We start from the raw sequence: 13413 nt of genomic DNA on the forward strand, positions 1-13413 counted from the left end.
GCATTGATGCTATTAAATTTTCAACTTAAAAAAAGTCAAGGCGTTGAAGCTGTAGAGCAAGGTCACAAGTATCTCGAGATTTTGCCTAATTAAGGTCATATTTTTCCTTGACACATTTGTTAACAATTAAAAAATATTAATATTTATAAATCGTTATCTGTAAACAGTTAACATACAATTTTATCTGTTATTATAAATTAAGCAAATGAGCACAGTTAACATCGTAATCTGAAGGTGGCATAGGAGTTTCAGGAAAGAATGCCGATGAATTGTTTGATGGACAGAAAAAAGATGAAAGGTAGCTATGATGGGAGAGATTAACACGTTCATTTCATCTAGCAATGTCAGTGCTCATCTACTAAAAATTTTAAATTGTGCATCAGTTAGTTCATTAACTGAAGACAGAAGACTTAGTAAGAAGTATTTTCGAGGACAACCGTTATTACCGGATTGTTTATTTTGTAAGTAGCCAAGAAAGGATTTATCGATTTCATTCAATATTTGTTTACTTTTTAATTTTTTTACCAAAGATGGTTGTTGTAAACGCATTTAAAGTTCCTCAGCTACATTTATTTGTGAATCGGTGTTGTCACTGGATCGGTTTGTCCCATAAACCGGTCAGTGGGGCTGAAGGTTTTATGTATGTAATTATGAACGGCATATGTAAATAGTTTAGTTTACTTGATTTTCTGCCTTCACCACATGGAGGAAGTTTCCTCTTTCTGACAAAAACTGACCGCAGATTCTTCCAATGTTCTTTACAATGTGTAACTGAAAAACCCATACATACCCACTGTAGTTGTATTTACACAGTGTATAACGTGTAAAAATAATTATGTTATATGCATTGAAATTTTTGTTATTATTATGTCGTGTATTACAAAATTAATTACTCTCACCTTATGATTGGGTAAAAAACAATAAATTCAATTGGTTGGAATTTCGTTCATGATGATAAAGAATTACTCTCACCTTATGATTGGTTAAAAACCAAAGAATACTACTGGTTGGAATTTCGTGCCTGATAATGATAAAAATTAATCTCACCTTATGATTGGTTAAAAAACATCGAATACCATTGGTTGGAATTTTGTGCCTGATAATGATAAGAATTACCCTCACCTTATGATTGGTTAGAAAACAAAGAATACGATTGGTTGGAATTTCGTGCCTGATAATGATAAGAAGCAGGAGCGATATAAAATGCCGAATAGCACAAGCTAAACGAGCCTTCAGTAAGAAATATAAGTTGTTTACATCAAAAATTAATTTAAATGTCAGGAAAAGATTTTTGAAAGTGTATGTTTGGAGTGTCGCTTTATATGGAAGTGAAACTTGGACGATCGGAGTATCTGAGAAGAAAAGGTTAGAAGCTTTTGAAATGCGGTGCTATAGGAGAATGTTAAAAATCAGATGGGTGGATAAAGTGACAAATGAAGAGGTATTGCGGCAAATAGATGAAGAAAGAAGCATTTGGAAAAATATAGTTAAAAGAAGAGACAGACTTATAGGCCACATACTAAGGCATCCTGGAATAGTCGCTTTAATTTTGGAAGGACAGGTAGAAGGGAAAAATTGTGTATGCAGGCCACGTTTGGAATATGTAAAACAAATTGTTAGGGATGTAGGATGTAGAGGGTATACTGAAATGAAACGACTAGCACTAGATAGGGAATCTTGGAGAGCTGCATCAAACCAGTCAAATGACTGAAGACAAAAAAAAAATGATAAGAATTACCCTCATCTTATGATTGGTTAAAAAACAAAGAATACGATTGGTTGGAATTTTGTGCCTGATAATGATAAGAATTACTCTCACCTTATGAATGGTAAAAACTACAAAGAATACGACCGGTTGGAATTTACTGACTGATAATTAATCTCTGACTTCTAGAGATGTGATATGTGGAATGTAGTGCTTTTTGATTGGTCAATCGTATTCCTACTCGTGATTCGTTGAAAAAGTATTATATTTGATTGCCTGGTTCCTGATGTAATCTCTGGAGGGCGGAGAATGATATGTATAATCTGCGATATGCTTGGATGAATGTCAACTGCCATTGGTTTATTTTTATCGGCTTCCCTCTGAGTGGATTAGAAACCTATTGGGTCATATTTCATAAATTTCATCGTTTGTTTGTGTATTTTAAGTGAATGTGATGAAGAGTCAAACTTTAAATAAATTTTCATCAAATTGTATTATTATAAAAATTAATAAATATTCTTATCATAATCTTTTACATATTCGTTAGTCTCCGCTATTGTACAATTGAATACAAACATTATTTACTATAACGCATGATTTTTTACGATTATCCATTAAAATTTAGTTACATTTGCATGAAAATTGATATAACTTAACCTGAAAATCTATAAGGCTTCATTATTTACTGTTGAATTTTACACAAATTTATTTCAAATTATAAATATTATATGTACCGTCAACTCGTTATCACGCTTGTTCTGAATTTAATAACCATAACAACTGAAATACGATTTGTGATTTTTTTATGAATTTTTTAGGTTGTGTTTATTTATAAATTTGTATATGTTTATAAAATATAAAGTAATTAACATTATTCAGCATTAATAAATAAAGAAAGCAATCATTTGAATGCTTGTCTTTAAATACATACAGAGGTAGGGGCTTAAATTTTCTGCTTGAAAAATTATTCAAAGAAATTCAATACTAAACAATTCGCGATGCGTTTAGTCATTAAATTATTAATATTTGTGGTTTAAAAAAGATTCAGTAACATTAAAAGAAAACGAATGTTATATTTCATCAATATTCTCTTATTAAAAAAAAGAGAAATCCAGTTGTAAATAAGGAAACTATTAAATGTAATAAATATAAAAATTTTTCCTGTGACTATATAACAATAAACATTTACTGAACTGAAATTGATGTGAAAATTATGACTGTTTCTAATAGGAAATTAATATTTTGCCTGAAAACATTCCCTTTTTGCATGTGAAAAAGAAGTAAAACTACAGTAATATGTGTATTCACATATTTAAATGAAAGCTTACAGTGTAGATGTAAAATGTATAAACTGGGTTGTATATAAAAATAAAGCAAGTATCGTTTATAATAACATCGAATAAAATGACATATCGGATATAGTGACCGGTATGATGTTAATACAAAAATACAGTTTATATTACATCGGTTGTAGGGACATACTCGTAATAATAATGATTTGTACTGAAATCCAACAAAATTATGTTCTATACTACCTTATCGGTAAGTAATAAAAATGTTCCCGAATATATATTCAAAGAGACTTCAAATTTGATGTTTGTTGTAGATATTACGTGAAGAAAAAAATAACCAAAAAGCTTATGAAACTTTGTTTCTAATTTTTTTTTAAATAGAAGCAAAAAATAATATGCAGCACAAATAAGGAATGGTGTAATCTAGATATGAAAGGTCACTCTTAAAGTATTAATAAATTATTAATTTGTAAGTTATTTATAAGAAGCCAAGTGGGTTATTTCATCTAAAAATTTCCTTCCACTCTTTTGATAAAAATTTAAAAAAATACGAAATAAAAATTACAAAAACTCTTTAATAAATTAAATTAAGTTTTAAAAAAATAGGAGTAAAATAAATAACTGTGATTTGCAACAACTTTTTAATCTTTTTCTTTTTTTTTTTTCAAGTGTTAGATAGCAGTTCAGATAATATTATATTAGTTAAGAACGACTCATTTAATACATTGAATTACTTAAAAGGAGAAACTCTCATTAAAATAGGGTACACTATTACTTTCATTTCATACATATATTATTAACTAATGACAGTAAAATGTTATCGATAAAAAATAATTATACGAATTTAATATATACTTTAATTCTTTTATTAAATATTAATTATATTAACTGTAAATGGAAAGTATGGAATAAGGATTTAGATTGGTGGCAAACTACCGTTATATATCAAATTTATCCATTATCATTTCAAGACAGCGACGGAGATGGAAAAGGTGATCTTAAAGGTAAATCTATTTTACTTCATATATTAATTGGATGATAAATCAAAAATACACGTTAAAGAATAATTTTCTGTAAAACAATAATAATAATAATAACAAACGCGCATTTCTGCTCTTAAACCATCATCATAAGCCGTTATACCGGAATATGTACAAAAATAAACTTTATTCGAAACAGAAATAAAAGGATATTACCGTTTTTATAAAATTAAAAAAAGTTAAATAAAATTAAAGTTCGTTCTGAACGAATTTTTTTTCTCCCCCGGGCCGGATCCTGAAGTTAAGTATTACACAGCGCCTAGGGGAGTGTCCTTTACTCTAACGGGCCTCCACGACTCGACCCGACGGTTGGATCTCACTTTGCCCCCCCAGAGTAGGCTCCACCAGGCCCGACTATGCCATCGCTGGGTCCCCACTCCGGGAACCGGGACTCGTTCTTTATGCCAATGCCACTAACGGGGACACCCCGAGTGGGGCATCCCCGCCGAGACTCGGTCTTCTTCCCTCGGGATGCCTGCCTCATCGCTACCGCCCACTCTTGCAAGCACGTGCGAAAGACAGCTCCGCAGTGGGCTGTGCCTCATCCCCGAGCCCCCCCCCCCCCCCCGATCCTTCTCCTGAAGAACCTTCACCACGAACCCTGCAATGGTATCAAAGCTCTTGAGGCTCCGCAACATGGTGGCGATGATGTTCTTCACGCTGAGCGGTCCGATAGTCGCCGAGCAAGCTAGGCGGTAATCGTCCCACTGCGGACACCAGAACACCACGTGTTCTGGGGTATCCGGGTCGCCGCAGTAAGGGCAGTAGGGGTCATCCGCCCTCCTCCTACCACACAGGTAGACGCGGAAGACCCCGTGACCGGTCAGGAATTGCGTGAGCCAGTAGTTCAGTTCACCAAACCTCCGACAGGTCCACGGCTTTATATTCGCGATATGGCGGTGCGTCCACCTGCCCTTGTTGGACGCGTTCCACCTAGCTTGCCGATCTCCGAACAAAGCCGCATGTATGTCCCGCTTGGGTACTCCCCCCGGTGGCCCAACAGTCGAGCCTCTGCCAGCTGCAGAAGAGGTGGCTGCCCCGTGATATATGAGGTATAAGATGATGCCATCTTGAGGGCCATGCGGCGATGTAACCCCCTCTACGATTCTCCTGTTACGCCCCACGGTCGTGGCTTTCTTTCACGCCGGAACGCCGTAGAGAAGTGTTGCATTGACCATAACAAATCACTCTTTGAATTTTAGGCACGGGGGGATGATGAGTTTTCTGCGCTGAAAACAAGAGCATTTCGTATACTATTACAGTTTTCAATATCTTACCTTTCCGAAACCGGATTTTCTGCGGTGGCTGCTTTGAAGATAAAATATAGATCTCGGCTAAATACAGAAAACAAAATTCAGAGTGTCTATTTCTAATATTAAACCTTCTTTCGAAAAACTTTGCTGTGCAAGATAGGCCCAAGGAAGACACTAATAATTATTAAACTTGTTTTTAAATTAGTATTGATAAGTGTTAATTATTGTGCAGTACTGATACAGTCCTTTTTATAAGTGTATTATATAAGTGTAAATGTGTATTTTATTATTTATTACGTCAGAATGTATTTTTTTTGCTCTCCTTTCAGTAAGTAAATTAATAATTTTTTTTTAATAATATTTTCTTTTCGATACGCTCGTGCCCCCAATTTAGTGTTATGAAGCGTTCTTAGGGGAGCGCGCGCCCCAAACGTGGAGAAACACTGCGTTAAATATGCAAATTGTATATGTTACTTTCCAGCATTGGAGTCGATTAATCAAATTCACGTAAAATCAAATTATAGTAGTATCAAATTACGTATAATCACCGGATAATCAAATTTACCGTAACGTATATATTAATAATATTGATTGGAATTATATTTTATAAAAGTCTTTTATGTATTTTTATAGGTATAGAATCGAGATTAGATTACTTTGTCGAGACTGGTATCAAAACTATTTGGATATCACCAATATATAAATCTCCACAATTCGACTTGGGATATGATATATCAAATTATATGGAAATAGATTCACAATTCGGTACGCTGGATGACTTTAAAAGTTTAATAGAAGCTATTAAAAAAAGAGGTAAGTCACCAATTTTTTAAACTATCATCTTTTATTTTATATATATATATATATATATATATATATATATATAGCAAGCACATCGATAAGATCTGAAACGGTCATAAACAGGGTAAATTGTGCGGTTAATTGCAAAACTGTATTTCTAACTGTAATATTAGTTAAAAGTACGAGGTCTGTAAATAAAGTAATAAGACGGATTGTAAATAAAAAGTTTTTCTGAACCAATCATATATGGACTCTACCAACTTCGAAATAGTTCCCTTGGGAAGCCACACAACGCTTCAAACGGTTTTCCCACTCATCATAGCAGCGATGGAACTCAGAAACCGAATTCCTTCAGAAGGTCGGTTACATTTTTTTTGTTTTCTACTGTTCCAAAACGGTGTTGTTTGAGGTGTTTTTTTAAAGTCGGGAACAGGAAGACGTTTCAGGGACACAAATCAGGTGAATAAGGTGGTTGAGGAACTACAGGAATGTTTTTCTTTGCCAAAACTTATTAATTGAGAGCTCAATGTGATAAGGTATATTGTAATGATGAATCATCCAGTTATCTTTGGATGGTTATCATGCGGATAACTCTTTTCCGCAATCTTTCAAGAATTTCTCGGTAAACATATTGATTTACAGTCTGTCCGGTAGGCAGAATCTCCTTATAGACAATACCATTACTATCGAAGAAACAAATTAGCATGGTTTTGATTTTTGATTTTCTCATTTTTTTTGGAGGACGTGTTGAGTTTGAAGTGTACCACTCCTTGCTCTGTCGTTTTGTTTCTGGTCGTACTCAAATATCCAAGAATCATCACCAGTAATAATATTTTTTTTTAGAAAATCAGAATCGGTTTCAATTCGCCCTAGAAGATCGCGGGGCACACTTCCACCCTTTTGTTTTTCTGTTCTACAGTGAGGTTTTTTGGGATCAATTTTGCACAAATTTTTTTCATATCCGATTCGTTTGTCAAAATTTGATGGACTGTTGTACTGTTCAGATTTAATTGTTCTGCTATCATTCTGACAGTTAATCGCCGGTTTTACCGTGTCAAGACTCTGATTCGCTCAACATTATCGTCATTTTTTGACGTTAACGGTCTTCCAGAGAGTGGATCGTCCGCAACTGATTCCCGGCCATCTGATAATGCTTTAAACCACCTAAATACTTGGGCTTGTGACAAAGAGTCATCTCCATACTCCCTTTCCAATTATGAAAGAATTTCAGTGGTATTCTCACCGAATTTAACATAAAACTTAATTGCTCATAATTAGTTATCACTCATTTTTGTAACGCACAACAAAAGCTCGTTTCACGAAAAGTTGAAAAATATTAATACCTAATTAAATTAGCTGTTCATATAACATTATGTTTACTAGTAAGTGTTGCCACTATGCTTGCCAAAAAAAAATAAAAAAAAAAAATAGTCTCATTACTTTATTTACAGACCTCGTATGTTATCTAAGTAGAAAAAATATATCGTTTCCCAAGGAAGGAATTTATTTCAACTTTATTTATCAAAATATAATAATTAATAAAAAATAACAAAATATAAAATATTTTACCTTATAATTACATAAATATATTATTTAATGTAAGAAAAGGTATCATTTTATTTGGAATAGAGAAGCCAGCTGGGCTAGCGGCATAGTTCAGCAGATTTGATTAAACATGAAATTTGTTTTAATTAAAAATAAAAATTTCAGGACATACAAGAGAGAAAGAGAAAATGAACCGTCAAAAACTTTATTCAATATTCTTACAAATTTAATTTCGATAACCGAAAATAAAAAATACTTTTTCATAAGTTCAGTTTTTCATTACTTATTACGTTAAACCGTTACGTTATCATTAAATTTTGTAGAACATTCAGTTCATCATACCTATGCCTTTCAAGTTTCAATTTCACTTAAGTACAGTCACGACAGGTTACTTACATAAGGTTGTCATTGTTCAGCTGCAACCTATTTCACGTGCTCAATTAATTTCAATGCGATTATATTGTAATCAACTATTTATTTTTATGTTTACTTATCACAATTTGATTATTGTTATTAACTCTTTTTGTACTAGAATATCATTGTGGCCTTTTTTCTACACTAAACTAGAATTACGTGTATTAATTATTTAACGCTAAGTTTGTTGATGTTCTTAATTCAGAAAAGGCCAGTGCTAATTAAGATTTATTGTAATTCGTTTATCTAAGTTAATGACATCCGTTCATTGCTATTTGTCACATTATAGTATATGTCAGTAGTACAACTGTTTGCCAGTTACATTTTTCTATTGATATTATGTTTTTCTAACTTTAAAATTAAAATTAAGGTGTTTCATGTTCTCTTGTTTTTCAGGCTTTGTCAAAAATGTATATTGTCAAAATCTGTATTTAAAAGTGTATATTCATGTTTTTTTTTCATTTAACATCATTGTTCATATGCTGATTTCAGTTGATATTCTAATGTATCATTAAATTATGTTATTTTCATAATTTCTTTTTAGTTTTTAAGGTTATGATTCAACATAAGTTCAATTGTTTTCTTTCTCAATTAAAGTCCAATTTCTTTTGGTAAATACGAGCTGTGTTTTTTGTTAACTTTACCCAACATACTATATGTAGAATTACTTATGTTTTTTTTAATAATAAATATCGTCGGTTCTTTTCAAGTTAGAAATTTATTAGCATACGGTATATATATTGTAACATTTTTATTATTATTTTAGGTATTAAAATACTAATGGATTTTGTTCCGAATCATACAAGCGATGAACACGAATGGTTTCAAAAATCTATTAAGCGAATAGATCCATACACAGATTATTATGTATGGAAAGATCCAAAAGAAGTATTCGAAAATGGAACAAAATTACCTCCAAACAACTGGGTAAGTTTTAAATTAAATTTTATTTATTTATATTTTTTTTAATTATTAAATAAAAATCTTAACTTTTCGGATTGAAAAAAAAATTATTTATAAAAAAGAAAATAAATTGTGAAAAATCCATAAAAACCCGAAAATGGTGAATAAATATAAAAAAAAATAAAAAAATTGGTTGCGAATATCGGAAAAATGTTATAAATTATTAAATTTTTCTACATTATTTTCGGTTAAATATAATAAACATTGGATTTAATTATATTTACCAGTACAAGGTGTAAAGATAAAGATGCTACGATTTGCTGATGATATAGTAATTCTAGCCGAGAGTAAAAAGGATTTAGAAGAAACAATGAACGGCATAGATGAAGTCCTACGCAAGAACTATCGCATGAAAATAAACAAGAACAAAACAAAAGTAATGAAACGTTGTAGAAATAACAAAGATGGACCACTGAACGTGAAAATAGGAGGAGAAAAGATTATGGAGGTAGAATAATTTTGTTATTTGGGAAGTAGAATTACTAATGATGGACGAAGCAGGAGCGATATAAAATGCCGAATAGCACAAGCGAAACGAGCCATCAGTAAGAAATATAATTTGTTTACATCAAAAGTTAATTTAAATGTCAGGAAAAGATTTTTGAAAGTATATATTTGGAAGTGACTGGGATAAGAGGGAATTTTAGGTATTTAATACAGCATATTTTTAATTTTCACTTATGTCTTTTTTTTTTTAGAGAAGTCTGTTTAGCGGTGATGGTTGGAAGTATGTTGAAGAAAGAAAACAGTTTTATTTTCACCAGTTTAGCATCAAACAACCTGATTTAAATTTTTTCAATCCAGAAGTCAGAAAAGAAATGAAGGTAACAGAATAATTTTTTTTTTCTTTCATCTAACGAATGGAATTAATCAATCTGCCAGTTAAATAAATATTTTATTCGGATCAATAAGTGATTGTAAATTAAATAAACTGATAAATATACTACTTCACAGTATTATTGTTAAATAACATTTAACAAAAAAGAAATGATGTAATTGTAACATCCGAACCCCCGTAGGTGAAGACACCCACCTTGTGACGATTCCGGTCGCCTCCCAGCACTGATGGGCTTTAACGGGAGTCGTCTTCAGACCCTGTAACTGATTACATCTCATAGTAATAAGCCAGGCCTTGTTGGATTGCCACCGATGTAAATGCCTCTGTAGATATTTACATCAGTGATTTTTAACTCGGCTTTTGTCTTCGCTGTAGGCCTCGTCCGGACATCTTGAATGTCCTACATCGTTTTCCTCTGAATTAACTAACAGAGTTCGCGGAAGCACGAACCCCGCTCCTAGTTCTACATTTAAATAAGCTACTTGTGGTTGTAAATGTCTCATATAGTACGAGTCTATTTGGTAAATATAATGCATACCACCAGCAATGTTGATCGCAACAACGGAATTTATTCCTATTTCCCTTAATTTTTTCATCTCTTTCTGATCTAATCCTTCAATTAGATTACAACTACGGACTCCGGTCTGGTCTACCAGGGAGAGGTGTACAAACCGCCGACTCCCCTTCAGCTCCATCGCAGAGTCCCGCGTGACATCTAAAACGACCATCGTCGAGATGACGCTACACCCCACGGCTGCATGGCTAACCATGCCCTCGGCAGTGCAGTCGCCGTCCCACCGACAGCTTATTCTTTACATAATTCCCAATACGCTTCTAATTTAGCGAGGCACGATGCCAATGCGCCTACCTCCGGCCAATCTAACTGTTCAAGCAGTACCCTAACCACCCGGGGTTCTACTCTACTCATACCACCTCATCTGATCTGCTCAGTGCGAGATACTTCAGGAAGCCAGTCACTATTGTCCATTCTCTAGGAGTCTTCCGATTGACCCGTAAATTCAAAAAGGAATTTTCTCTCTCGAGTTCCGTAGCGACTCTGGTACGTTCAGCCTCGTACCGAGGACAAACATGAAAGACACGGTCCGCAGTGTCATCAACTCCACAATCCGGGCAAAGGCCCGAATCGACCAAACCAAACCTAAGCAAACTGTCCCTAAACGCACCATGTCATGATGTATATAATTGTAACAGCTCGATATTTAAATGTATTCTACTATTGAAGATATCGATTGAAAATCCTACAGATGCTTTTACTGGATCATCCCTGTTCATCCAACCTTACGACCAAGAATTTTATTTACATCTTAGCTATTTTACAGCAATAGTTTAACCGTTCAAAGAACTCTTCCTATGAACGTTTTCTACAAAATATTATAGGTTATCAACGCTTATGCAATATCTTATGCAAAATGATTCTAAAATTAAAATTGTATATTATAATTTATATAAATTGTATACACACATATATATATATATATATATATATATATATATATAAAACAAGAGTTTTAAGGTCACTCCCAATCAGGATGCCAAACTGATTTTTTTTATTTTATTTAACCTCCAGGATCACCGTTAAGTATTGCTTCATAGGATGAAATGAATGACAAGCAGCGTATAAAAATGCCATGCCTGACCAGGATTCGAACACAGGACCTCCGGAAGAAAGGCCGAGTCTCTACCACTCGCGCCACGGAGGCCGGTAAGTTTAAACGAGCATTGACCTAGCCAATCAGAGCTAGGAAGGAGGGGATGGTGTGGCGACCGGGATCATAATGTATCTTTCCCTGCGGGAGTCAGGATTTCCATATAACTATATATTTCAAAATAGCAGACCTAAACTATCATCATTTAAAATTCAAATTAATACTTTTGCAAATGTTCGTATAAAGCATTTTTAAAACCGTTGATTTTGACATAAATTAATATTCAAAATGGATGATTTCGTTAATAGAAATAATTAAAAATAATAAAAATATTTTCGTTTAACACATCGTTTTACCGTAAATTTTAACGATACGTATTCAATGAAGAAACATCACAAATATTCAGCAAATATCACAATATATATCACAGCTATAAACTGATAGTAATATTAAAAAAATTATATCATGTAATTAAATGTAAAAAATTCTTAAAATTCATTTTGGATATTTCAGTTTGAATATTCAATCAAAAGGTGTAGCAATTTTATCAAATTATATAATCTCGCTTACTGGGAAGGCATCTTTTAAAATGTTTTTACTGAGTTTATCTCTAGAGCGTTAATTACAAAATCTTTTCTTAAACAACTTAATAATTGTAAAGATAGTAAAAAGTTCCTTATGAAAAATATCCTTTTTTCTGATTACGTTAGTTCACTTTTTTTAAAAACCAATGATATTTAAAAAATACAACAATTTTTAAAAATTGTTATTTGATAAATAAGAAAGATTATCATATGAAAATATGAAATCGGTCTAGAGTGGAATAATTATTTTAAATGTTCTACAACACGTTACAGAATATTTTTCAAAGGTTTCATCAGTACAGAAATTATTTTGGAGTATATATCTAATTTTACTCCACCAAAATGAATATAATCCGTTTAACAAAGATGTCGGTAGCAGGAACAGCGGATTATTAGAGCGGTAAAGAAATGAACATTGGTAAAATATACGGAACATGGAGAAAAATTAAGGAAAATATTAGGGTACATAAATTAAAATCTAATAATATGTTAAACAAAGATGGTACACCGATTTATAATACGAAAGGCAAAGTCGATAGGTGGGTTGAATATATTAAGAGTTATACGGAGGAAATGAATTAGAAAATGGTGTTATAGAGGAAGAAGAGGAAGTTGAGGAGGATGAAATGGGAAAAACAATATTGAGATCTGAATTTAAGAGAGCATTAAAAGATTTCAATGGCAGAAAGGCTCCTGGAACAGATGGAATACCTGTAGAATTACTGCGCAGTGCAGGTGAGCAAGTGATTGATAGATTGTACAAACTGGTGTGTAATATTTATGAAAAAGGGAAAGTTCCGTCAGACTTAAAAAAAAGTGTTGTAGTCACGATAACAAAGAAAGCAGCAGCAGATAAATGTGAAGAATACAGAACAATTAGTTTAACTAGTCATACATCAAAATTCTTAACTAGAATTCTATGCAGAAGAATTGAGAAGAGAGTGGAAGAAGTGTTAGAAGAAGACCAATTGGGTTTCAGGAAACGTATAGGGACAATAGAAGCAATTTTAGGGCTCAGATTAATAGTAGAAGGAAGATTAAAGAAAAACAAATCAACATACTTGGGATTTATAGACCTAGAAAAGGCATTCGATAGCGTAGATTGGAATAAAATGTTCAACATTTAAAAAAAAATTAGGGTTCAAATACAGAGACAGAAGAATAATTGCTAACATTTACAAGATCCAAACAGCAACAATAATAATTTTAGAGCATAAGAAAGAAGCCGTAATATGAAAGGGTGTCCGACAAGAATGTTCCCTATCCCCGTTACGTTTTAATCTTTACATAGAACTAGCAGTTAATAATGTT

At 32.8% G+C, this 13413-nt stretch overlaps 1 protein-coding gene across 1 annotated transcript in view; it reads left to right on the forward strand.

Annotated features, from left to right (window-relative positions):
* The first annotated feature begins 3709 nt into the window (after positions 1–3709).
* Positions 3710–13413, forward strand: part of LOC142332897 (maltase 2-like) — a 32819-nt gene continuing 23115 nt past the window's right edge. Inside the window, exons 1-4 of the mRNA XM_075379589.1 lie at positions 3710–4001; positions 5924–6103; positions 8817–8977; positions 9712–9837. Of these exons, the coding sequence (XP_075235704.1) occupies positions 3812–4001; positions 5924–6103; positions 8817–8977; positions 9712–9837 (657 nt within the window). The 5' untranslated portion in view covers positions 3710–3811. The remainder of the gene's footprint in view (positions 4002–5923; positions 6104–8816; positions 8978–9711; positions 9838–13413) is intronic.

This window comes from Lycorma delicatula, chromosome 12, assembly GCF_047948215.1.
Source record: "Lycorma delicatula isolate Av1 chromosome 12, ASM4794821v1, whole genome shotgun sequence".
In the NCBI taxonomy this organism is placed as follows: Eukaryota; Metazoa; Arthropoda; class Insecta; order Hemiptera; family Fulgoridae; genus Lycorma; species Lycorma delicatula.